The sequence below is a fragment of the Eptatretus burgeri genome, chromosome 5 (genome assembly GCF_056783735.1).
Source record: "Eptatretus burgeri isolate ZD-2024b chromosome 5, Ebu_testis_v1, whole genome shotgun sequence".
Taxonomy (NCBI): Eukaryota; Metazoa; Chordata; class Myxini; order Myxiniformes; family Myxinidae; genus Eptatretus; species Eptatretus burgeri.
The window spans coordinates 71,377,975-71,405,965 of NC_140965.1; the positions used below are offsets into that span (position 1 = coordinate 71,377,975).

At 42.5% G+C, this 27,991-nt stretch overlaps 1 protein-coding gene across 7 annotated transcripts in view; it reads right to left on the reverse strand.

The window, feature by feature from the left end:
• Nucleotides 1–27,991, reverse strand: part of HMCN1 (hemicentin 1) — a 531,017-nt gene that overhangs the window by 106,848 nt on the left and 396,178 nt on the right. For all 7 annotated transcript variants that reach the window (XR_015058458.1, XM_085882362.1, XM_085882361.1 and 4 more), the window contains exons 69-80: nucleotides 27,595–27,706; nucleotides 21,584–21,780; nucleotides 21,202–21,283; nucleotides 16,469–16,605; nucleotides 12,393–12,534; nucleotides 9,316–9,460; nucleotides 7,441–7,568; nucleotides 3,269–3,425; nucleotides 2,765–2,886; nucleotides 2,341–2,505; nucleotides 1,637–1,744; nucleotides 270–407 (exon numbers count right to left, since the gene is read on the reverse strand). Coding sequence is in view for 6 of the 7 variants with exons in the window: in XM_085882362.1 (XP_085738488.1) it covers nucleotides 270–407; nucleotides 1,637–1,744; nucleotides 2,341–2,505; nucleotides 2,765–2,886; nucleotides 3,269–3,425; nucleotides 7,441–7,568; nucleotides 9,316–9,460; nucleotides 12,393–12,534; nucleotides 16,469–16,605; nucleotides 21,202–21,283; nucleotides 21,584–21,780; nucleotides 27,595–27,706 (1,633 nt within the window). In the remaining variant the exon portion in view is untranslated. The remainder of the gene's footprint in view (nucleotides 1–269; nucleotides 408–1,636; nucleotides 1,745–2,340; nucleotides 2,506–2,764; nucleotides 2,887–3,268; nucleotides 3,426–7,440; nucleotides 7,569–9,315; nucleotides 9,461–12,392; nucleotides 12,535–16,468; nucleotides 16,606–21,201; nucleotides 21,284–21,583; nucleotides 21,781–27,594; nucleotides 27,707–27,991) is intronic.

A 27,991-nucleotide genomic window follows, 5' to 3' on the forward strand; every position in this document is an offset into this window, starting at 1 on the left:
CATGATATACAACGATAACAGGAGATAATGTACAAATGATCACACAATGTCATTCTAACCTCACCTAACCTAACCTGAGATCCCAGCATCATGATGGAAGTTTTTGTATGCAAACACCAAACAGACCAAACCTTCTTTCAGTCTCCTGATGTAAATCTCCTTTACAAACTAATTATTTAATAGGCTAACTGACTCTCCCTGATCTTTAGTGATAACAGACAACCAGTTCACACCCATAAAGAGGCGCAATACCCCAAAAACATTCTTACTGGTTTCCTGGATCCTGTGACCTTCTCTCTGCCAGTTCAATGTGGGTTCAGGTTGACCAAAGGTCTTGCATGGAAGAGAGATGGTGTCGCCTTGTAAGACATCCACAGTATGTGGAAAAGGATGGATAGCAGGTGGATCTGGGGAGGTGTGACAGTCTGTTAACCGTTAATAGATGCTTTCATGGTTTTCACCGTGTGTATGAATGTAAAGTATTATTTTGCGTGCGATGACAAAATATCGGGGGTGCAGAAAAGTTACATAACGCCATTCATCTTTTTCATTCCAATTACGCAAATTTGAAGAGTGAAACCAGCATGCGATGATGCAATCCCGTCGATTGGTTTCAGCAAAAGAATGATATTCTGTCTCTTCTCTCTGTCATTTGGGTAGCAGTCCATGGTACTATCCTCGCTGTGGAGATATGTGTGATTAAATTATCTCTTTCCTTTCACACCTTCAATTCCTCTTCTTTCATGTCTTCCAGTTTCCCACTCAGCGACCCAACCCGCCAATCCCACACCAAACTATATCAAAGCAAATAAATGCTCGACGCTTTTACAATTAGGCCTAAGTCACATTTGCTCTCCGGCGAGGATACGGCGGCCGTACGCCCTCTGAATTGACAGAAACGTGCGGCGGCCGCAGAGTTTCTGAGGTGGCCTCAGGGTGGCCCTACGCCGTTTGGCTATATTTTACAGGCCGTAAGGTCGCCGTGGAATTATAACGCGGAGTTATAACTTTTTCATTTCGACGTTCGCTGTAGTAATTCGACAAGCCGAAAAAAAAAACTGGTTATAAAAAAAAAATTAACCCATTCGTTACCGTCCGTCTGGCAACACGTTCGCCTTAGGGCCCCCCTGCGGTCCCCCTGCGGTCGCCTTGCGGGCACCTTGCGTCTGCCTTGAAAATTCTATGGCCGCCGCAGGAACGCCCTAAGGTCACTGTGCGACATCAAATCAAAGGCCGTACAGCACCCCCACGTTTTCGGTCTCCACAATTTATAAATACGCCGTGCGGTTTCCCGAAAAATAAAAACATATGTGACTGCTACATTGTGTGCCCGTGGAAATACTGCGGCCGCCGTATAATTGCTAGTGGCCGTAGATTTTTGAGACCCCACGGCCACCGTGGCAAATGTGACCTAGGCCTTAGTCTCAATCTAATCATCTTCGTTTATACCCAAAACTGTTTACGCAGGTGAAAAAGTACTTCAGTGTTTTATTGATTTACTTTCACCAGGGTCAGGCATGCACACACGTTCTTTCCAGAATGGTTATTATGATATATATTCAACGGGAACAGGGCAGGGTCATGTAGATCGCACACGTGCATTGAAGCCAAAGTGGTCTGTTCTTGAGGTTCATACCTTGTACTTCCAAGGTCATGTGCCTCTGAGCAACCCCAGCTAGATTGCTGGCAATGCATGTGTACCTGCCAGCATCCTGCGCTTGCACTGCCTCAATGTCAATGCTTCCTGAAAAATAAAGGAAATTTTTTGAGACAAACATTAATTGCATAAAGATTACTTTTATTGAAAGGAAAGATTTGACAGAAAAAAAAACCTCTAACTTGAAAAAAAAGCTTCAAAAACCACAAGAAAAATGATCAGCTTTATGCGATGCGACACTGTTTACAAATGCTGCATCACTGTGACGGTTACCCAAGGATTTGTGAAAATGCACCTGGCCTTACAGTACACCCAGGACCACATAATCAAATTTAAATTGTTTAATCGTCTCAAATTATAAAGACTTTTTTTTTTCCTGAATAAAAAAAACTTGTGGCCACTTTAATTACAAGTATTCCTGTTACTCTTAATAAGAAAGTGCCATAAGAGCCTCTGGCATACCTCCTAGATGTGGCAAACTGTCCTAATGGGCCAAGTTAATAAAATAACAACCAATGAGAATTATTGTTTGGGGCCTTGACCTCTCAGTGATTTTGAGAGGCACAATATCGTAGTTTGTCAATGAGAGGAACAGGATGATTTGTTGTAAAAGGGTTCTACAAAGAGGAGGAAAAGTCGAGATATGCTGATAGCAGAGAAGTAAAATGTCCTTATGAACTTGCCAGAGGGTAGAATTTTGTAGTTGTCGCCTTTTGTTGGAAGGGTGCTGCCATCTTTACTCCAGGTGAGCTCTGGGAATGGCAGGCCGAATACTTGGCAAGGTAGCAATAGTCGAGACATCTTGGTGACCACAAAGTTGGATATCTCATCTTCTATCATTGGTGGTACTGCAATGTAAAAAACAAAAACAAACAAGTCCCTGTAATGTCCATCTTGTATACCCCGTGTTCCCCACCCCATCCCTCTCCGTCCACAGATCTCCTAATGTCTCTGTTCCCCACTATTTTGTCCTTCCCACTCCCTCCCCTCCTGTCTCATGTCCCCCTTGATGTGCGTTGTGTGTTAACTCTCATACGAGCCTCGACAAGGTATACAAAAAAAATAAATAAAAAAAGTGTTGATTATGAGTGTTGATCATTTTCCTACCATGGACTGCCAAGTGGATCTCACGATGATCTTCTCCTGCATCATTGCGTGCTGTGCACTTGTACAGGCCAGCATCGTCAATTGCAGTAGAAATGATCATGAGTGAACCAGATGACAACTTCCTGCAACCACCGAGAGAAACCAACTGAGCAATTAACAGACTTACTCAGATTTTACTTTTTATTACAATGAACTAAGACTCATTGATAAGCTTTTACATGATTTGCATGAGATGAGAACATTATAATCCATCAGCACACTTTTTATGTGAATTACAAGGACATTAACAAATGAAAAACAAACAACCATAGTATATGAGATTTGAACTGAGCATCCCAGAATTATGAGCTCAGTGTGATTTGAACCCAGGACCCCAATATTAGAAACTCCATGGGACTTGAACCGAGGGTTCCACGATTATGAGCTCCATCGGAGTGATACACACCTGAGCTTTATTGGCTTTACAAACTGCTGAGTGCAAACACTTTTCTGATCTGATCTGACCTATAAATATTCTGCTGTGGCCCTGTATCGAGAGGCTCGTAGATTTTGTTCCAGGTGATGGTGGGTTTGGGAATACCCGTTGCCTCGCAGGGTAGAATAGCCTTTGTGTTCAACATGGATGTGACATTTGTATCTCCTGGAAAGATGGAGACGGCCACTGCAAAAAAACAAATAAAACATTTTCAGTAATAAGTCATAATAATGATCATGACAACAACAGCAACAGCAGCAGCAGCAGCAAGTTAATAAATACTAACATCACCAAGCATAACTTGACGTCTTACATTGAAACACTTACTTTTAAAGAAGATCAATATTCAATTCCTTCTTTGACAATACAGGACTTTTGAAATGATGTGTGAATGCAAACGAGGCCTTTCGCGCATGCGCTGTGTGTGCGTTTTCAGGGATTCACTGTCCCTAATCAGGGCAGTTTTAACCTGGCATTGCTATGGCGAAATCTGTAAGTCAAATACTCTTTGTAACATAATTTTCATCATTTAAACGAAAGAGTGGCAATTTCAAAATGGTTCACCACAATTGTTGTGTTCCTGACCACAAATCGGACTCACGCAATTACAGGAAAAACAAGCAAGTATCCTTGGATGAGAGGTGTCGAGTTCCTACCATTTCCTGTCAGGGAAGACTGCTTGGTACATCTGGCTCATGTATATATGGTGAAATGGAAGACCAAGAAGGAATCCGAAGAAGTAAAGAACAAAGATAGTCATCAGGAGGAACGTTGATAGTATTCGGGTTTCAGCCGCTACTCCACTACCCTCAAACCCATCCAGGCGCAGCCAAGTGAGCCTTACAGAAAAATTTCTGCAAGAATTCACTTCTCCTTCGAGAGATAGATAAAGAAAGAGAGGAATAGAAAGTAAAACCTTTGTGTATTTTCACATCGTGAAGATTCCTTTGTCGAAAAGTTGGTCACCATTACTTTTTGGTAGCGATGCACAGCATCGTCTTTCCAATTGCAGACGCCCATTAAATATGTCTTAAATATGCCTTGAGCATGCTGCTTATACTCTCGCAAGAATGGATGGAGGTCCTCAATGTCAGATATGAGTTCAGGTCAGTCTCTATAGACATATATTGTGCTTTTGATACAGTCTGGCATCCTGCCTTTCTCTCCAAACTTTCTGCCTGTGGCATCCAAGGCCAACTCCACATATGGCTTACTGACTTCCTCTACTCTCGTAGCCAAAGGGTGGCTCTCAGTGGAATCCTTTCATCTCCTCTGCGTGTTAAGAATGGAGTGGCCCAAAGTAGGGTTCAGGGTCAATCCCATTCCTAATCTTCATCAATGATCTCTCTGACTGAAAAATCCCCATTATATATTTGCTGATCACTAAACCCTCTGCCGAGACATCCCCATCTTTCAAATAGGCAGGCAGCAGCCTCTTCCCTCTCTGCAGTCCTTGACAAAATCACAAGCTGGTCAAACTCTTGGAATATGTCTTTCAATTCTGACAAATCTCACACTCTCCTTCTTTCTCTCCAAAAGGACCATATGGTAAACCTTTCCATCTACGTTAATAATCCTCGTGTGGAAGTCCTTCCTTGGCAAACCTGCACTCCTCTATATCTACAAGGCCTTAATCTGCAGCTTGATGGAGTACTGCTCTCAACTCTAGGCTGGTGCCCCTGCCTCACACCTTACAGCTTGACACTCGGGAAATGAAGGCCTTTAATATTATTGGAATATCCCACGATGGAGCTGAGTCTATTATATTGGCCTTTCACTTTCCCATCGCAGACAGGTCAGTGGTTGTCCTCCCTTAAGGTTTTGCACCCTCTGCTCTTTCCATGCTCTCCCCCTCCTCCCAACCCTCACAGTTTTCTGCAGGGCACATGCAGTCCACCATCAACACTCTTCTGGTGAAACTACCGTACCGAAATCCAAAATCACTTCTCACCTTCACTCATTAGTTCCTCTTTTTTTCCCATCTGTGGAACCAACTTCCAAAACCTCTTCAGTCTCATTCTTCCATTCAGGTCTTAAAAACAGCAGTTCATCACCATCTCAGATCATATTCTGTCCAAAGCCATGATCCACCCTGTTCTCTCCTAAGAGTTTACCTCTGTATTCATCTTGTCCACACCATGCGTCTTCCTTTTCCCCTCATCCTCCCCACATCCCGCATTTATTCAAATCCCCCTCTATTTTTGTCCTTCAACACTACTGTTAATGCCCCCCCCTCTGCTGCTTCTTTTGTTCTGTGGCATCCTGAATCCTGATCCATTCTATGTTCAAGCTCTTCCACAAGCTTTGACCTTGTATACAAAAAGAAACAGAGGGACAAGCCTGCCATGTTCACAGGAGGAACCCCCGCAAGGTCCACTCACTCGTGGTGAATCCAGCGATGGTTGAGGGTTTAGGGTTTAGGTCGTACATCCAACAGTTCTTCAGGCATTGCACACATCCATATCGTCGAGAATCTGCAGTTGGGGCAGCTGCAATATCTCAGCACTGTCTGTGAGCTGAGAAAGTTCTCCGAATCTTTTGTTGCATAGAGGTGCACCCCTTTCTCTCAGGTTTAATAGATTACATTTAAAGGTATAAACCAATTTTTCCAAGTATTTTTGACTTATTTTTGAGGCTTTGTGAGCCATCTATATATTACTAAAACTCTCATCTTGTATGTATGTATGTTCCCGAAATACAGCCAAAACGGTACACGATAGCGCAAACATTTTGGGCCCACCTTACTCAACATTTTCTTGCGGTGTGCAGTATCAAGTTTCGTTAAAATCGGGAAACAAAAAAATTATTAAAAAAATCAATTCCTGATTCAGTCAAGTACTCTTCGGGAGAATTTGATCAATGCAAACAACCTCAGCGGTATAGTTCACTGGAGCTATCGTTTTTTTTTAATAGAACCAAAATTGAACCCATATAGAAATGGGTTCCGTCTGTCCGTACGGCCGTCCGTCTGTCACATTTCGTTTCCGGAGCTTAACTACAAATCCCCTCAAGATATATTTACGAAATTTGGTACACAATTCAAGCAAGTGGTGAATTGGTGCCTTTTGATATTTTCTTATTGATGGGTCGCATCGTTTGGCAGCCATGTTGGATTCAAGAAAAATATTAAATAATGTTTTGTCTGGAATCACATAACCTAACGAAGCGAAAATTTGCAACTATCATCTTCCATCATGTCTGCATTCATAGTAAAAAGTTATGACGTCACAAGTCACATGGTTTGGCAGCCATCTTGGATAGAAAAACACCTCATCCGATTAACACGAAACATCACACACGTATTCCACTGGAGGATTGGAGGCAGAATCTAAATGTATGATGTCATAGGTCACATGCTTCATTAGCCATCTTGGATTGAAAATAAATAAATTTTAAAAATCTTCTTCCCCAGAACGGCTGGACAGATTGAGGCAAAATTTCACATACACTTTCCCCAAGACATCCTTTCAGAAGTTTGTTAATTTCTGATTGATGTCACATGGTTTGGCAGCCATATTGAATTTACCCTAAAACCTTCAAACATCTTCTTCTCCAGAACGGCTGATCAGATCAAGGGGAAACTTCACATACATATTGCACACACTTAGGGAATATAAGTTTGTTAATCCTCATTTACTATGGTGGGGGATATCGAAGACTTTGTCTTCAACGGATGCTAGTTTTTACTGAAATGATTTTTTTATCAACCGCTGTCACAAAGGGAACCTAACGGGTTCATGGGTCGTCTAGTATTAGCTAACAATCCATAACCCACCATCCAAAATATTTTAGCATGGCCCAATGGCCACTGTTGCGAGGAGTTTCTGCACACGTGCGCAAAGCATTCTGAGGTAGATTTCAACATTTTGAAAGTCCCGTATTGTCTGCTGTGCCTGTAGCTCATGGATTAGTTTGTTTATGTATGTTTGTGCTTTATGTAAATAAATTGCAAGCATGCTCAGACACGATGAACAAACAAAGACAGCACGTGGAATTTTAATTGATTGATTATTCCAAGATGGTGGTGTGCACATCAATAAACCATCCAAGCTAAACTATGAATCTATAACGATGCCAAACATGGGAAATGTAAATCAGAAATGGCATGAGCATTTTCATTAGACAACATGGCAATTTGATTTTTCACTGCTTGGTGAACAACAAATGTATTTGCTCAGTCCAGGAAGACTAGCCTCCTCACCATGGACTTGAAGATCAAAGTGACGTCGCTCAGAACCAGCAGCATTTGCGGCCAGGCAGAGATATCGTCCGGCGTCACTCACTCCTGCCTTTTGTATCTTCAGGGAGCCATGGGGAAGATACTTGAACCTGAGGAGACACCATGCAAAGTGAACTTGAGGAGACAGAATTTGCTCTTCCTGACAATAATAGCACCTGTGGCTTGACATGGTCACAGTTTTTCATACATTTGCTTTTATATTTCCACAACCTGAAAAAAACTGCACAAAGTTTAAAACCCTTAAGGCACTGCCCTTCAACATTGTTTTCATCAGTAGCCCAATGGTCCTTGAACATTCACTACCATCAGATAATTCCAGACAATCCAACAAACAGTGCACTTATGCAAATCAGCTATTCTACACATTGTATTGCTTCTCAATTTGGGAACATGAACTTCATAAATATTACTTATTGCCCTCGCATGCAATCGACAGAAACTCTTGCTTTGATACCCTCCCAAGTCTAAACTTAAGTTACCGTTGTTATTCTGCTCTTCCATGAGCCTCAATACCTTGAAAAAAAAACAAGGATACACACCCTAAAACAAATTTCACAAGCAATGCACCCATGGTATGTTAATGTGTAAACATTTTTATGGATCCGATTCAAGGTTCACTTTTAAAATATTTCTGTAGCACATACACATATGTCTGCAGTCACATGTCAACTCGAAAGGCACTTGGTAGAGTGCATACCTCCGCAAGAATGATTAGTTTACATTTTGTAAACCACTGATAGGCCGAATCTGGATTTGGACCTGAACTAAAATTTAATCAGCATGTTCTTGTCACCTAACCAACTCATCCACCAAGTTTCGTCTGAATACGTCCACAACTTTTTGAGATATTGTGCTATATATCGTTTTTGGCCATAACACTCAATGGTGAAAAATAACGAAAATCATTCTCATATCTGGATCCTGATTCTAATCTTCACCAAAATTGAATCAATTCGTCCTTGTCACACACCCAATCTGTCCACAAAGTTTCTGCGGAATCCATTCATAACCTTTTGAGATATTGTGCTATATATCGTGTTGGGCCTGATCTCTCAATGGTGAAGAATCACTTGAAAATTTATCGAATCCAGATCCGGAATCAGATCTTCACCAAAATAGAACCAATTATTCCTTGTCACAAACCCAACATGACCACCAACTTTCATTCGAATCCGTCCACAACTTTTTGAGATAACATGCAATATCGTTTTTAACACCATCTATCAATGGTGATCCTATTGGGACCATACTCTGTACAGTGTTGGTGTTGCTAAAGCAGTCTCCTAGGTTATTGGGCACAATCCTGGGTGGGTCGCCACTCCGATGCAGGACACTCAAATGGCTCCATCATCCCAGCAACCTGGTACTCATTTTGCCAACCCCAGAAGGATGACAGGCTGAGTCAACCCTACCTGGTACTAATTCAACGGCTGAGCGGGATTTGAACTCAGGATCCCAAGCCCACCACCCTAACCATGAAGCCAACACCAGGCATAATGGTGAAGAATCACTTTTAAAATTCTCAGATCTGGCTCCGGATTCGGATCTTCACCAACATTAAGTGTTGCTGTCCTTGGCCAGTCACCTACATAGTCAATTTTTTTAGAACGATTGCTTGAAAACTGTGGCCAAAAATCGTGTGACAGATAGACAGACAGACAGATATATAGACAAACGCTACAGAACAACATACTTGGTGAATTTTTTTTTTCGCCATGTAACAAAGACAGACAGACAGACAGACAAAACATAACCTCTATCCACCTTTGGTCGCAGACTCAAACTCAAACCTCCAGGTCAAATAATGTACTTCTCTGAAAGTTACACTCGTTTTACCTGACTTCAGCAAGTGGTAAAGCTGCTCCATCCTTACGCCAGGTGACTCGAGGCACAGGATGGCCACTCACGACACATTCCAGCTCTACATCTTGTGCTTCCATGACAGTAAGAACAGTGGGTCCTGTCACAACACTTGGAACCACTGGAAAAATAGATGGAAAGAGAGCAAGAAGAGCACACTTAGGGAATGACTCGATCTCCCCGAGATTTTGATTTTGAAATACATTTCCCCCGACATACCGTCCTTTATGCCACACACGTACAGGATAAAATTACCATGAGACATTCGATCATACAGGAAGCCCATAATTATAGAAAGCATAATGTTCAAAGCCGAGAGCGACTAGCATGGTGCTCCGAGACAAACAAAGCAATCAACTCCTTGAATGACTCATGAAAGGAACTTGAAATCTGGCCAGGAACACTTTAAGACCTTAAGCAAGTGTGCGATCATTGACTTAATATTTTATCAAAAGTTGAAAAATAATAAAAGACAAAATTGCTTTACACGTCTCGAACAGTCCTGTATTGTGGAATGAATGCCCGTACTTTGCCGGAACAAGCAGCTCTCACCTGAATAACATTTTGGATTTTCGAGCGTTTTCCCCTTTTTGGAAGAAATCTAAAGTTCCTTCGAGACCTTGTTGTCGTCAAACTGGGCGTCCCGTCTGACAGCATTAGGTGGTGGACATTAAAGGTCCCCATGGGGTCCATCGTGAACAATGGCCATCCACCATTTGCTCCCATGGTTTCACATAACCCTGATCGGGAGGCTGAAATGGAGTAGTACAATTTGCCCAAGGGTGGCCCGTGGGTTAACGAATGCAAAGACAACCTCCTTTAAAAAGTATTGCTGCCTTTACCATGTTAAACCCTTAGTTTTTTGGTTTTAAAAACTTAACAGCAAGGCAACGGTGGATTTGGATTCAGAGTTTCCATCTCATAGATGAGCTGCCTACCAAGGCGAACGAGTCCTATCTGCCCGAAGCAACTGGATTTAAGGCACCGGTGATTTGCCTTTCACCTCTACACCCATTAGTGAGAACAACCCCACCACACTTGCGACCGCTAAAAAGGCAATCGCATGTTGAATAAAACTAGTAGATAAGCAATCCCAGGGCCAGCACAAAACCCACCATTATAATCATTTGTTTCCTCAAGGAAAACACAATAAACGTTGAAAATCCCAAAAATCAAAAATAATAAAAAGTGTGGAAATCGTTACCCAAAATTAAACCACTGAAATTTTGCAGTTTGTGTTTTCTCAACATGGTTTGTCTGAAGAACTGGTTGCTAATAACGGTCCTCAATGGGTGTCAGGGGAAGTTAATTCCGACGGATGAATGGCATGAAACATCGAGGCTCCTCCATATCATCCTCAAAGAACAGGAATGTGAAGAGGTTAGTTATACCCTTCAAAGATGTCATGAGGAAACAGTAAGGACACGAGGTACGTGAACGACAACCTGGCCTCATTTTTGTTGGCTTATTGCATGACACCTCACTCGGCAACCGAATGCATGCCAGCACAACTGATGTTCAACCGAGAACTGCGAACCAGGTTGGCGCTGGTGATATCGAGTCCCAGTAACACATACAACGGTAACATCCAGCAGTTGATAACAAACCTTGAGGTTTTTGTGCTTGTGATCCAGTTTTGATCAGAGATTATAGAGCCTGCCAAGATAAATAACAAAGAGGTTTTTTTGTATACAAAGTCAAGGCTTGTGGAATAAAGAGAACACAGAATAGATCAGGATGCAACAGAACAGAAGGAACAGCAGAAAGGGAGGGGGGGTACCAACAGCAGGGCCGAGAAACAAAATAGATGGAGATGGACAAACAAGGGATGTGGATAATAATGAGGGGTAGAGGAGGATGCAGGGGTTGGATAAGATGGAGGGTAAGATGAGAGTGAAGAGGATGTGGAAGTTTGTTCACATGTGGGGGAACAAAGAGGATCAAATGAGTGGAGATGAGCAGTGATTCTGGATTTCATTTTGTGAGTTTCACCAGAAGGGGGTTGATGGTGGACAGCGTGCGCCCTGCAGATAGATACGTTAGGGGGGACAAAGCACGGAAAGAGAAGAGGGTGCTAGACCAGAAAAAGGAGGTGGTGGAAGACAGAAGACCACCAACCTGGCTGTGGTGTTGTGGAGATGTTAGGCCCAGTGACGTATAATATGCAGGTTGAAGATTATATCTGTAAGCGTCATGTTGATCAGCTCAAAGATTTGTCTGGTTTGAAGTTTTGTGACGATATTTGGAATAGATAGTCTCACCTACGGTGAAAATTCCTGATTGGTTTACTTATGTGGCTGAATCGAGCAAATCTGTCCATGATAATGTGGTTGTTGAAGATGGAAAAACTGCCCATGATAATCTGAGCAGGGTAAGTCACCACTTCTGAAGTCAGTCTGAAGAACAAGTGGTTAATACACCCGCTGTGCCTGAGTCGAGCTACCCTGCTCACGCTAGATGTAAACCGCAGTCGTCCAATTGAATCCATACAAGGTTACCTGGTATGATAGACTTGTGTTTATGGTGTGGAGTTAGACATGTGCACGATGTATCAATGGTATATCTAATGGAGTCAACCATTACTAAGTTACCATATTTGTTAGTGATGCTGTTAAATCCCAATATCAAGTGATGCTCCCTCGATTTCTCACAAGTGATGATATTTTGGGTGGATACTGAATATATAATGGGCCTCTAATCCAAATTGGGATTGTATGGTACTGGTAACTGATCTTTTTCCAGTTTGCAACCAGATCAGAAAATATGTCTCATTAACCTGTTTAAAAGTGCCAAGTGTGTTTCATCATGGTGGTGTCATAATTTGCACCATTCACCCCCCCCCCAAAAAAAATGACCCCCTACCACTGGACTATCTGTGTGACCAGTATGTGCCCTTTTGTCTTACCTCCTTTCCTTTTATTACCAAGTCCTCTCCAACTTCGCGACCATCCCAGCTTTCCCGAATTTCACATGTAATATGTACATACTTTACGCCATAGCATTACAAAATATGAAATGTTAATATTGATTTTTCATGCACAACCACTGCTCACCATGAACGACAACATAGAAGTCACGCGTTGACTGTCCTGCCACGTTGGTGGAGACACATGTGTACCGTGCTGTATCAGCTGGTTCTGCATTGTTGATTTGGAGGTAACGACCACGAGAGAGGATCCGCAACCGAGGGGTGGCCTGCGACAAGGAGACAGTAGTCGGTGAGAAAAATTGGTGCCTGAAATAGTTTCTTTGTTTATTTATAAGGATCAAGTAATCAAGTAAAACAAGCAAATACCAATTGGGGCAGGGACCCTCAACCTCAGGATTGTGTTTGTGAAGATATTTTACTCTATTTTTTAATGAAAAAGAAACCAGGAACATTGAGGTACCGCTGCAAAAACTTTGTATTCTTCCATTTTGCATTTGTTGCATGCAAAGCCAGCACCTGTGGAGACACACTTCCTCCAAGAGATGCCACCACGAAAACAACTCAGCTGTGTAGTCACGCAAGCACTCCAAAGAAACCATTGATAAGGAATGGCTGGCTTGGCAAGCGATAGCAAGATGATTGGTAATGAAACATGGGGTGTGTTCCATTATCATTTTGAATCCGAGTCGCTTGCTAAGCGGAGCAAGCGATCAAGAGACGTGCTTCCAAGCGTTCAGGAAGCCGCTTGCTAATGGAACCACTGATGCGAGAAAAATGTCCGCCGTAGTCGGATTCAAAATGATTGTTGGCTATTTCTTCAATTATACTGTCAAAGAGGCCATCATTTAAAAATGCAATTCATACTTTTATTGTTCCTTTGACCTTTCACTTTAATTCTCTAAAATCTACATACATGCAAAACCCCTTCACCCCCTCCCCAAAATGCACATTGGAGGGTCCATACATCAGTTTTGTTGGGGGTGGAGGGTGGAGCTCCCCCTCTGACTCCCCATTTATTTATCTTTCTTTTGTCCTTCACATAGCACTCTATATAGTCGCTGTGAACACAATCAATTTGTTTAGGGAAGTTGTTGCCACGTAAGGATTGAGTAAAACTGAAAACGACGGCCCAGACAGAATTTGTTTGAGTACCACATGGGATAGCATTGTTTACAAGGACACCGTCATGTTGTTAAGCGGTCCCGGGAACTCCGTTCAGTTGGAGTGCTTGCTTGAGCGCTTTCAATCAAGCAGGCTGCTTGCTAACGGAACACACCCTAGTTACAATAGCGATGGAATAAGTGCATTGAAGATAGACAAGAGAAGGGCAAAGTCTGTAACTGCTTAATTTAAGCTACGATACGTAATAACATCAGTGATAATGTTGTGATCATACCTCAAATGGGCTGGCAGAAAAGCTGAAAGGTAGACACACTCGAATCTGAGCTATCTATCTGACTCTGGAAAATCCTCCATCTCTTTGCTGATGACTAGTCCCTTTGCCGTACCATCTGTCATCCTTCAGATCGGCAAGCTGCAGCTTCTTCGCTCTCTACAAATCTGGATAAAATCACAAACCAGTACAACACGTGGAACATGTCTTTCAATCTTGACAAATCTCACACTCTCACTATGTCTCTCCGAAAGGACCATTTGGAAAACCCCACCATCTACTTTCTTAACAATCCTCTTGAACAAGTCCTTTCATTCAAGCTTCTGTTTCTCACTATCTGCCATGATCCTTCTTGGGAAGCCACAATTCCAACCTCGCCTCCAAAGCTCGTCGCCGACTGGGAATCCTCTGTCATGCAAAGTCCTTCCTTGGACAACCTGAGCTCTTGACCACATACAAAGCTTTTGTCCACAGCCTGATGGCGTACTGCTCTCCCCTCTGGGCTGGTGCTCCTGCCTATCACCTTTCTCGGCTTCATGCTGTGGAAACCAAGGTATTTAGGATCATTGGTATCTCCCGCGGAGAGGCCGAGTCTTTGGGCCTCTCACTTTCTCACTGCAGGCATGTTCGGTGGTCTTTCTGTCTTCCACCGCCTCCTCTCCGGTCTCGCCTCCCATGCTCTATCTGCGATATGTCCTCACGCCACCCCCCCACCCCCATATTTCCGCAGGGCGCTCAAGGTCCGGCAGCAACCCCTTTCTGGTAAAACTACCAAAATCATGAATCACTGTTCACCTTCAGTCTTTCATTCCTCTTTTTTCTCGCCTTTGGAATAAACTGCTACACACTCGTCAATCCCACTCTTCCCTCCAGGTCTTCCAAACAGCTGTTCACCACCACCTCTTATATTTCCCATCCAAAACTATGATCTTTTCTATCCCCACTAATCCACCCCAAACCCACCTCCTTCAAATTCCCTGCCTTCCTTCCTGAAAGTTCCCTGTCATGTAAGGTCCTGAAAGTCCCCGTGGTGTCCATCTTGTGCACCCCGTGTTCCCCGCCCCATCCCTCTCCCTTCCACACATATCCTAATGTGTCTGCTCACAACTGTTTTGTCCTTCCCTCTCCCACCCTTCTTGTCTCCTACCCCCCTTGTTGTGCATTGTGTGTTAAGGGGCTGTCACACCTTGACGTTTTCGCCAGCGTATGGCAAGGTCTCAAAGTGTATGTAAAACGCTGGCGTACGCTGAACTATTGATGTTTTTTTTTAAGTTTTGGGCGTATAATAACATGTTGGATGTATGCAAAACGTATTAGTAACGTACACAGAACGTTTTAATCACATATAGATAACTTATACCAATGAATGCTTAGCGTGTTGTCGGCGTTCACAACCTATGCCCAACAATAGTCTAACTTATGCATAGCGCGGCAGCGTATCGCCGACGATCACGTGGCGTAGGCTATTCATAGGCTGCGGCTCGACGATTCAAATCAGAACCGCACTAGACATCGAAGTTTGAAGCCGCTGTCACACCTTGACGTTTTAGCCAGCGTATGCCGACATATGAAAAATTTGCCGAACCAAGCTCACACACATCGAATACGTTATGGGTAAGTTTTGTATACGTTAAGAGCACGCTGGCATACGTCGTAGTACGCTGGCATACGTCATTGTACACCGAGTACGTCGAGAAATTTTCAGCATGTTGAAAATTTCTCGATGTACTCGACACATGACACACATTCCGCATACCCTGGCATAAGTTGTAGGCACGCTACGCGATCGTTGGCACACGTCGACACACGTTACTCATAAGTCGAAACACGTCAAGGTAATGGTTCGCATCAGTGTTCCAGACACCCTGTTTTTTTTTTTCTTCGGCAGGACGGTGATGTTGACACTTCGATTTCTAGTGCGGTTATGATTTAAATCGTTGAGCAGCAGCCTATTAATTATATTATATTATAACCGCACTAGAAATCGAAGTGTTAACATCACCGTCATACCGAAGAATTTTTTTTTTTTAAAAACCCCCAAAAAACCAGGGAGTCTGGAACACTGACGCTAACCATTACCTTGACGTGTTTCGACTTATGAGTACCTTACAAGTCATGTGTGTCGACGTGTGTCAACAATCGCGTAACGTGCCTACAACTTATGCCAGCGCTATGCGGAATGTGTGAGTCATACGCTGGCATACGTCAGGAAATTTCAAGCATGGAAAATTTGTCTAACAGCTCGGCGAACTACGATGTATGCCAGCGTACTATGACGTATGCCAGCGTACTATGACGTATGCCAGCGTGCTCTTAACGTATACAAACTTACCCATAACGTATTCGACGTGTGCCAGCGTTTTATCCCAATTTTGCATACGTCAGGCATACGCTGGCTAAATCGTCAAGGTGTGACAGGGCCTTTAGCTCTCATACGAGCCTCGAGAATGTATACAAAAAAAAAACAACAAAAAATATAACTTGGTAATTGTTGGCCTCGCTATACAAACTATCATCCTGGTGTTTCACAGGCAGGGTGATTCATCAATCTGTGTGCTGTCCCTCAGATGGACATTAGACTGGGCATATTGTCTGCGAGCATTAGTTGCGGTGGATGTTAACGATCCCACGGTATCCTTCGCGAGGAGTAAGTGAGCTATTGCCAGCAGTCCTGCACCCTGTCAAATCCCTGCTCTAGCATACAGGGGGCACTTCATCAGTGGCACAGCTGCACACCCAGCACATTATGCTACCATAGCCATGTGCTGCATATGAAAGGAGAAGTTTCTCAAATGACAGGTCCTCACCTCAAGGTGATGCCCATTCTTTTTCCAGAGTAAGGTGGGTGGTGGAACAGCCTCCGATTTGCACTCCATTGTAAGCTGTCCATGTCTGAGGACCGTCATCTCTCGAGAGACGCTGCCTCCGGAGATGTTGGGAGGGACTACGTAAAAGAGAGGGTCTATAAGTGAAAAGGAAGTATTCAGAACAATCCTCCAGCGTAACTATCTTTATAACCATCACTATAGAGATGGTAATAATATATTTAAGGGTACCATAATAGTCCAGTTGCCAGGTTGAGTACCTTGTTGTTGCGAGAAGTGTATTGTTTTTTGATGGTTTCGTACTCGCATGGGTCCATAGAAAAAAAATTTAGCTCGGTTGCCGGAGTGGCAACCTTGGGGAACTCCGATAATTTGTATAAATCCAAGATGGTCACCGCGGACGGGGGTGGAAAATAACTTTTCAACCAATCAACCTACAATCACGTGTGATACATTATTTTCCGTATAATTTTGAGGTGAGGAATCGATTTCTGAGGTCAGTTGTGTGGTTTGGGGGTCAAATTCAGGGTCAAAGGTCAAGTTCAATGTCATTTTTGGACTATTGAGGGGTTTAAAACGTTTTGACCCCTGCATCAACTGCAGATCACTCCTACTCGATAGTTGATGAACGATCCCATTGATTCTAATCTCACCTCTTCTTCTTTTCAGAGAAACGTATGATGGCTGACTCAAGGTGTGTTCTCCCAGTGTGTCACGGAGAAGAAACGAAATTCACTGAGATCGGGATCAAGAAGCTCATCTCATGCGCCAAATCCCGTGGAGATGGGGACCTGCAGGCTAAGCTACAGAACATTATTGATGTTGGTGGAGATGCGGCAAGCATTGCCTGCCACAAAGGTTGCTACTGTACTTGTACATCAAAAGAGAAAATTGAGAGAGTGAGAAAGTTACAGAAAAGAAAGGCTGAAGATGAGGGTGTAAGGACAACTACAAGGCCTCATACAAAGGTAGCTGACAAAGGTGTGTTTGAGTACAAACGTGATTGTATGTTCTGTAGCGAGGAATGTTTACCCATTGATGATAGACACACAGAAAGATGGGACCGCGTTCGTGAGTATATGACCAAAGAACATTTTGACACAGAACGTAACCCACTGCCAACTATGAAAGATATGCTCCTTGATGTTGCTGAGCAGCGTAATGATGATGTCGCAAGAAGGGTCAAGTTGCACCTTGCTTTTGTTTCTGATCTACCTTCTGCTGAGTGCAAGTACCACGTCCGCTGCTGTAACAGTTTCACGAAAGTCCCCACATATGCCGATTTGCCAACTGGTAGTGCAGATGAAAATTTGTTTCGGACCTGGTCTCCGGTGGTAAAGTGACCAAGAAATCTCTGAGCCTGAGCCAGTCAATTCAGAGTCACGTTACAGGTACCAGAAATCAGACAACATTAGGACTGGCCATCAAACTGTTGCACCGGCACGGCAGTTCCGAACTTCTCAAACCCCTTCATGAACATGGCTTCACGACCTCGTACAATGAGGCCCTGATATTCCGAAAATTGGCTGCTCGTCCACTAGGTGACAATGCACAGGTTCTCCACCAGTTCATGGGGTTGTGTAGAACCGTCGGTGCCATCTTCGTGTGGTTTGACAACTTCGATCTCCAGGTATTCACACCCAATGGTCGACGCACTACCCATGTCCTCTCACATGAATTCCAGCAACCTCATCCCGCAGGTATGCTGGAGTATGGCCGCGCTAAGCCAGGGATGCAGACCATACTTGCAAAATCTGCTGACCAGCAGGCTCCACCTGAACTTGACATCACGAAGTATGGGTGGGAAATAAAAGATGGCACCCCAGTACCAGCAACCTCCGATCAGCCCCCAGGACCCCAAGATCTCATGGATGTAGTGCGGTGCAGCTGTAAGGCGGTGGTGAAGGTGTGCGGCACTGAACGTTGCAGCTGTCACCATGGAAAGATATCATGCACTGTGTATTGCGCTTGTGTTTGTCGTGACGCTTGCTTCAACCCGTTCAAGACAGGAGACGAAGACCAAGATGAAATGGAAGAGGAAGGAGAAGCAGATGTGGAAGATGATGAGGAAACTGAACATCTTGATCTTGCATTCGGCTCTGATGATGAATGGGAGTGATCGACGTTACTGAATAAACGCTTGACCACCATCGCTCTGAAAATGTCATCATTATTATTTTATTTCATTTTTGGCCAAAAAAGACCTTGAACTTCACCTTTGACCCTGAATTGATCCCAAATCACAAATTTGACCTCAGAAATCGATTCCTCAGGTCAAAATTATACAGAAAAGAGGTATCACACGTGATTGTAAGTTAATTGGTTGAAAAGTTCTATTCCACCCCCGTCCGTATTGGCCATCGTGGATTTATGCAAATTAGCAGAGTTCCCCAAGGTTGCCGCTTTGGCAACCAAGCCAAATTTTCTCTATAGACCCATGTGAGTACGAAACCATCAAAAAACAATACACTTCTCATTACAACAAGGTTGAGTACAGAACATATACGGGTGGCAAACGGACTTTTTGAAGTCATAAGAGTCATAAGAGTGACTTTTTGAAGTGAATATTTTGTTACAGATTAATGTTCAATATATATGACCAAATATTTATTATGGATACATGGGGGTTAATTTATATTTATAGCATTTCACATTTTTCACCATTTTGTAATACAGGTATCAAGGGAATCACAAAAGTTATTTTTAAAATCCAACAACCCGAGTTTTAATTAGCAGACTATGGCAAAAATATCAAAAGTGAATATTGTACAAAGCTGTAAAGTATCCCATGAATCACACATGTAGGGAATAGATTGTGAGACCCTTACAAGATTCACATTTAAGAGTCATAATGCACATTAAAAAGCAATAAATAAACAATCCATAAACAAACACTCTCCACTTTAAAGAAGATTAAACCTCCAGCTCTAGTCACATTGTAAAAATATCCTGCAGTAGACTACAAGATCTGCTTTGTGTGGAGTCTGCACAAAGATGGAGGTTTATATATATATATATATATATATATATATATATATATATATATATATATATATATATATATATATATATATATATATATGAATTTCCCTCCTGATCTGTTTATGGATCACAGACAGGACGGTGTGCAGCAGACACATTCTGTCGGTTAGGATCTGTGTGATGATAGCTGAAGTGGTTTCTCGTATCGTACAGTGAAGGTGTTTGTACTGGGTGTGCCAAAAAATACCCCAAATCCTCCATTTTATTCACCATTAATTAATTTATTTATTTCTTTATTCTCTCATATTTTAGATAATGATAGCTGAGGTCCTGCAAATGAGTCGCGATGCCCTGGACAAATGAAGAAAAGGCTTTTTCTGTAAAATCATACACCGAAGCACAATCCTTCCTCCAAACTCAAAGAAAGTTTAAGAGAAAATTTAACTGCAGAGATGGCCCGTGCAAAGAGAGAATCGTCAAATGGATGAAGATATTTAAAAGAGCAAGGAACTGTGCATAATTTAACTCAAAATCAACAGACAGACACACTTATTCTAGATGCCCTTCGCTGAGAACCCCTGAGGTCATTGAGAAGGTCCCAACAGTTGGTCGAAATGATCTATAAAAAAAAAGTCGCTTCGCCGCTGCAGTTGAGAAGTTGGATTGACAGTGTCAATTAAGTTTTAGGAGGATTCTCCATGACGACATCAAAATATATGTGTGCATCAGAATACAAGTCAGACACAAACTCATTGACCGAGACAAAAACAAGCTTCTTTAAATGGCTCAGTGGTTTGTGAAGAAAATTGAAGAAGAGCCTGGTTTTCTCAACAACATTTGGTTCTTGAACAAGGCTCACTTTTTGCTGAATGGCCAAGTCAACTGAAAGACCAATGGCTACTCGGGCACAGTACCACCAGATGAGATTCGCCAGTGACCCTGACATTCATTCAAGTGCACGGTCTGGTATGCATCGAGGAAGCATGGCATCATTGGACCATTCTGGTTCGAAGATGAGGATGGTAATACCATTATAATCAACTCTGAGCACCACATTAAAGTGCTGAATGAGTTCTGGGCTACTATTGGTCACAGGAGAAGCTTTTGAAGAGAAGAGCAATGGTTTCAGCAGGATGAGGAAACCCCTCATACTGCAAATGAGTCCCATGAGTGGGTGACCAGCCACTTCGGTGAAAGAGGGATTGGCCGACTTTTCAGCATCAAGTGGTCTCTGATCTGAGCCCACTAGATTTTTATCTTTGAGAATATCTCTAAGACAATGTGTACAAGGATAATCCTCGAAGCATCTTTGAGCTGAAACAAACAATCACAGAGAAAGAAGTCGATCCCACTTGCAAAATGTCAGTGCATAATCAATAACTATGCCCGTTGTGTTCAAATCTGTATTCAGCGCAGAGGTGGAGATTTGGAGCATGTGATCGACCGAGTGTCAAACTAGAGTCTTACAAGTTACGATTCTGATATTTGGTACACACATGTCACACAAAATATAACACATACTCCTGAAGTTTTATGTAATTCAGAATAAAAATGAATGAACTCTATTGTGGATTTTTTAATGGTTTGGTTATTTTGGCACAGTTGTTGTTGTTGTTTGTTTTGGCACAGTTGTTGGCAAAAGTAGAATTGTTAAAAACAGCTCTGTTTTCCCTTACACTTTATGGTCTAATCCTTTGCCTTATGGTTCACAGTGTACACTTGTTTGGACTGACCATGGACTCGAATCAAGAACTCTTTATCATCATCACCAGCTGAACTGGAGGCGAGGCAGGTGTATCGACCGTTATCTTCAACCTGGACAAAAGACCGTATCATGAGAAAGCTCAAAGTGTTTGATGGGCTTCGGCATAATAACCCATTGTGACCAAAACGAAACAAATGCTGGGCCAGGGTGACAAATCATTTTGGATATAAAAGGTTGAGAAAATCAGGCAACTCAAGGTCACATTAGGTCACAGCTCATCGAGTATAACTTGCACCTGATAGACCAATCCAAGAAGTCTGTTGGAAACTCCATATCAATGGGGTTCGTATTTGTGTTGAAAGCTTTCAGAATTTTGTGTTGCAAGAGAAAAGGAGTGAATTGGGCCTCACCTGTGCAGTGGCAATGCGAAGCTGCTGCCCCCCCTTTACCACCTGCAGCCTCTTGGCTCTTGGCAATGGTCGTCCGTTCTTGAGCCAAGTAAGTGTTGGGGGAGGAACGCCATTTGCATTGCATTCCAGATTGACAAGGTCTCCTGTCACCACCGAAAGTTCTGCAGAGCCATCCCTTCTGTTGATTAGTGGTGGTTCTAGGTGAAATGGGAAGGTTGTTGTGAAGAAGAGTTGATATAAGTTATTCTTGCATGATGCACATGTTGGAAATATTGTGAGGGCTGTTAATATGAGAGCTGTGATGGAAGACCTGTGATTTGAGATTTTGTTTCATGAACATAATATGATTGATTATACACTGTAAGTTAATTCATGATTACGCATAGATTTTTTTCCTGATCATGTAATCTTAAAAGAACAGTATAACTGAACAAAGCTTGTAATATGCCTCAAAACCTGGAGCTTTTTGGCTATGAATCCAAATGAATGGTCTCTGCTTGGCCGAATGATCCAAAAACTTGCTCATCGTGTTGAATGTGTGTAAAAATGTAAAAGGAACATATTTTCTCAAATCTCTTGAGAATTTGATTTCATTCTGCAAATCATTCCCTGTACAAAGCCAATAATTTGAGACAACTTGTCTTCTCTTGCTGGAAGGTAAATCTGACCAAAGGCATCCTCAGATCATTCCACAAAGCCCACAATTTGTGAGTGTCCACTCGCAGGAAAGCCAGAAAACAACATCTGACCAACCTCAAGATTAAAATTTCAAACTTGTCTCCCTCCTCTAAAACCTGGTGGCAGGCAGACTTCTTAAGTCTGTCTCTGGTGTATGCTACCCCTCCATCCATTCCCTTACTTCAAATGGCACCACAGCTGACTCTGCTCGTGAGTTTCTGCTTCAAAATCCTGTGTCCCCAACTCCTTGCTCTCTGTATCCATTGTACCCAGTCACATCCAACTGCTTCTAGATTCTGTCTTTTTCACCTGAGAAGGTGGGAGAAATTTCTGGTAACCATAAACTCTGATTCTGCAACTGGACGGGACGACATCAATGCGCGTGTCCTAAAAACCAGAGTTGGTGTCAAAGCCACCCAATGCTCGCCTGTTTATACATTTATTGTTTTTAAAAGACTAGTCTAATAATATTTTTTTTAAAGCATTGCAGTGAAGTCTGATCCAAATAATTTTAAAGCAATATATGTATTTGTATATTGTAATCAGTGAAAATGGTGTGGTAGATAAAAACAGAAAGGAAAAAAAATGAAAACATGAACATGACAAAATCTTCTGATGTTGCGGGTTTTCCCGATGACGCGTTCAGGCCAAATCAAGTTGTTGTCATCAGTCTCCAGTCGATGTTTAGATTCACATTAGGTTTTAAAACTGGTTTTGACTCTTCGTGAATTAAAAACTCACTGTAAAAGTCCTCTTCCTGCAGAAAGTCAATTAATTTTCCTGACTCATCGCAGAGAGGTTATTCTTCTTACTTGGATCGACGTGGTTATTTATCTATATGGTATTTATATTTACGTTTATTACCTTGCATTGTTAACCGAAACTTGAAAAACGTACAATGAGCGAGGTAAACCACAGCCGAGCTAGAAAAAGTTCAATCCACACTCCAAGTGTCTTCCCTGATCGCTGCAGCTGTTTGTGTGTTTCCGTGCTTTCTACAGTGATGAGTTTGCGACCTCAGAATATATTTAGAGAGATATTGATTTGGTAAGAGTACGGTATGAAGAAACAAGAGGTCCACATGAGGAATTGAAAACTCACAGAGGGGCGAACTTTCTCGCTGCAAAAAGTCAACAAAGGCTTTCAGAGGTAGGAAATGCCGATGGCATGGATGGTCGGGGTGTTTCTACTGTTCAGATTAGACTCAAAGCAAGACCAATCACTTTTTGTGGCTAATTTTAGGACGTTTTTGTGCAACATTTGCGGCTTATAAACCAGTGTGGCTTGTGTGTTTAAATTCCAGATTTTTTTTTAAAATTTAGGGGATGCGGCTTATATAATGATACGCTCAATGGTCCGAATTTTATGGTACTTGCCTTGCCATGAGAAATGCATCAAAAAGAAAAAGTAATATGTAGTGTTGGGAGTTAGAGTGCGGACAGGAACGGATGGAAAACAGCATCCTGGTTGTCATGGCAACCACTTTAGATGACGAACGTATGTCACGACACACCGTCTCCACAGTCTGTACCTATGTACCAAATATGAAACGTGAAAGTTGAAAACTTTGGGAGTTACAGTGCGGACAGGAACAGATGGAAAACAGCATCCCGGTTGCCATGGCAACCACTTTAGATGACGACCATATGTCACGACACACCGTCTCCACAGTCTGTACCTATGTACCAAATATGAAACGTGAAAGTTGAAAACTTTGGGAGTTACAGTGCGGACAGGAATGGACGGACAGACAGACGGACGGACGACCGGTGTCACATAATACGCCCCAATATGTATATATATATATATATATATATATATATATATATATATATATATATATATATATATATATATATATGGCGTATAAAAAATAGTGCGGCAGATAAAAATAATTGGAAAGGAAACTAGAGGGGGAGCACTCGGGAGAGTGCAAAACTTCCGCCGCCAATACTGCTGGGTCACTCAAGTGAACCTTATATCTTATTCATTAAATATGATGTCAACAGTGCTGACAGAGTTATAGTTCTTTTCTCCAACATTTTTTTTGCGGGGGGGGAAGGGGGTTGGAAATCACTTAAAACATGCAGAAATGCAAAAAAAAAAGTTTTTTTCTCTAACAATTTTTTGGGGGGGTTGGAAATCACTTAAAAACATGTAGAAATGTAAAAAAAAAAATTCTCAATTTTTTTTTTGGGGGGGGGGTGGAAATCACAAAACATGTAGAAATGCAAAAAAAAATTCTCGAACAATTTTTTTTTTGGGGGGGGGGGACCAAGTCCAAAATCTAATGGCATGATCCTTGGACCATACCTAACCCCCCCACCAAGTTTCGTCGAAATCCGTCAAGTTTTTCCGTAATACAAAAAATTTAACATTTTCATGCTCATGCCGGAGGTATCGCTCTAGCTCTCTGTTCTTCGAACAGGCGAGCTAAAAAAAACCTGCTCTGCTGCTCTTGCACATTCTCCCTCTGCTCTTTCACCCTACCATTTGCCTTAGGTCATCTTCCATCTGCTTGCTAGTCAGCCAACATCACTGCATGACACCAACAAGAAAAAGAGCAATCAGAGATTGCAGACCCTCACCAGGACTTGTTTTGTGTGGTGTGTTGTGTTGTGTCTGTGTAGTTTTGTGTGGTGTATTTTGTGTGGTGTTTGTGTACTGGTGTGTTATGTAATTCATTAGAGACATAATTAGAACTGTCGCTTTATAAATGCTGGCAGTGATGACTGCTTCAGCCATTTGAAAGAACATTTTTGAAGGATAAAAAAAACAATATGGTTGCTGAATCACGTGACCAATGACGCCATCAAAAAAATGTTGTGGAACATTTTATGTCGAGAAGACCCCAAAATTTTTCATACTGATCAGCTGTAGCGTTATACATATGAAATGATGACATCATAACGAAGGCACCTATGATGTCATAAAAAATCACACTCTTTCCACATGCAGCGCACTTGCTACTTGCCAAGTTTCATTTTATTTCTTTGGTGCAGTTTCAGAGACACAGAGGTCCAAAGTTTTTCCATTTTTCCAACATGGCTGTCACACCACATGACCGAGGACGTCATAATTATCATTTCAACATTCTACATGAGTAGTCGCACTTATGGTGAAAATTTTTCCTCAATCCGCCAAGCGGTTGCAAAGAAAAACACGAACGTTCTGTGCGGACAAACATTAAAATGGACCCAAATGCAATACCCTGTCCTTTGACGAGGGTAACGAGGTGAAAAATCTGATCCCTGAACCGCAAACCTATCAGCTTACTCCCAGCCATCAGCAAGATAATGGAATCCATCATCATATTTGACAACAAATTCTTCATCTTCTCCAATGGCCTAATCTCAGATCATCACTTCAGATTCAGACCAGGTAACTCTATCTTGGACTTGCTGCTTCTGCTTTACCAACAATGGATGGAGGCTCTCCGTCTCATGATTGAGATCAGGGCCATCTCTCCAAACATATCTTGAACATTTGATGCAGTCTGGCACCCTGTCTTGCTCTCCAAACTCTCTGCCTATGGCATCCAAGGCCAGCTTCCCACATGGCTTACTGCCATCCTCTATTTTCATAGCCAACACGTGGCTCTCCACGGGATCCTCTCATCTTCTCTCCTTCCTTCCTTAGGCCACAGCCTCTTCCATCTCTACAGACATTGACACAATTATGAGCTGGTCAAACACCTGGAAAATGTCCTTCATTCCTGAGAAATCCCACACGCTCACTGTCTCTCTCCAAAGGGACCATCTGGCATACTCTTCCATCTTGTTGTTTTACAATTTTCTTGAAGAAGTTGAGTCACTCAAATGTTTGAGCCTCACTGTCAGCAATGATCTTTCTTGGGCAAACTACACCTCAAAGTTGACCTCCAAACTGGGCATAATCCGTCATGCAAAGTCCTTCCGAAGCAAACCTGAACTCTTATCCATCAGGTATTGTGTGCACAGGCCTTCCTCTGCAGCTTGATGGAGTCCTGCTCTCCACTCTGCAACGGCACCCCTGCCTCACACCTTGCTCAGCTTGACAACATGGAAACCAAGGCCTTCAAGATCATTGGAATTGCAATGAAGTGATGAAGCTGAGCCTCAGGGCCAATCGTTTTCACAGCACAAACAGGTCAGTGGTCCATCTGTGTTCTCCCACCTCCTTTCTGGTCTTGCACAGTCTCTTCAATCCCCTTTTTCCTTCAAGGCAGCTATTCATCCCCATCCAAAGCCAGGATCTTTTCTTCCCCCGTTAACCATCCCCAAGCCCACTTCTTTCAAAGTGTCCAGTTTTTCCTTCCCACCAATTTGCAGCTGTATCCATATTGTTCACTACCTGTGTCCTCTCCTCGCCTTCATTCTTCCCAACATCCCTTAGTTGTCCAAGTCTCCTTGTATTTGGTCCCTCATCCCTGCTGTCGGTGTGTTTCCCCCCTCTCTCCCTGCTGTTCCTTTTTTCCTGTTACGTCCTGATCCATTATATGCTCTTGCTCCTCCACAAGCCTCGACGTTGTATACAAAAACAAACAAAAAAAATTAGTTTACCGATATCGAGCCAAAGAAATGCTCTTTCTCACATTCGAGTTTAATTTAATGGAGCTGAAGGGATGTTCCTTTCTCATGTGAGAGCTTACTGACATTGAGCCAAAGAAATGCTCTTCCTCACATCAGAGTTTAATCTGATGGAGCTAAGGGAATGCTCCTTTCTCACAAGAGAGTTCACCATTATCGTACACCCGGTTGTTGTTCCCCAACCCTGTTTGTGCTTGAATCTGATGTGTGGTGCCTTCAAATTGATTCCTCTTGTATATAACTATTTATTATCGATTCCGTGTTCCTCCTTTCTTCACCCCAAAACCCGTCGTCATACTCCTCCATCGCAATTTCATTGCCCCCTGGTTATTCATTTGTTCAGGAAATAAGCCCATTGGTTTTACAAGAGCTAAGGCTTTTGTGTGCTTCCTCGGGTCTCACGTGTACGAAGCAGTCATGATTCGAATGCAGTCCAAGGGAGTAAAAGCTAGTTTCGGTCCATCCGTCCAGCGTCGGTCTTAATCAGCGTGGACATGACAGTAAATTCCTTTCTCACGTGAGAGTTCACCAGTATCAAGCTCAAGGTATACTCCTTTCTCATGTGAGAATTTAGCGGTATCAAGGAAGAGGTATACTCCTTTCACACATGAGAATTCATCGGCATCAAGCCAAAGGTATACTCCTTTAACATGTGAAAATTCACCGGTATCGAGCTAAAGGTATACACTCCTTTCTTATGTGGGGGGCTGCGGGTATTTTCTCAGAAAGACCTGTCATTTTTGGCACTGAAGGTCAGGCACTTACCGAGTACCTTTAAAAGGTAGTGCTTGCTGGATTGTCCAGCAGGATTACTGAGTGTACAGCTGTATTGACCTGCATCCTCCATCTCTATATTCCGAAAGAAAAGAATCATGTCCTGAAAAAAATATATAATGAAGCAATTAAAAAGAAAAAAAAACTTCCATAGAACGACGACACATTAATTGAACACAACATGACAGATATCTAATCAAACAATTGTGAAGTTCATTTACATTATAATTACATGTGAAGGGAGAGGTTTGTCGTGAATTGATTGAACAGTTTCAGAAGGTGCATCTTGTCTGGACGGAAGGAGTTGAAAACTGGTGGTTGTACTCAGGGAGTGCACGGGAAGGTCTCAGGGGGTGAAAGAAAATTCATAAGCCCGGGGGTTGAGGGT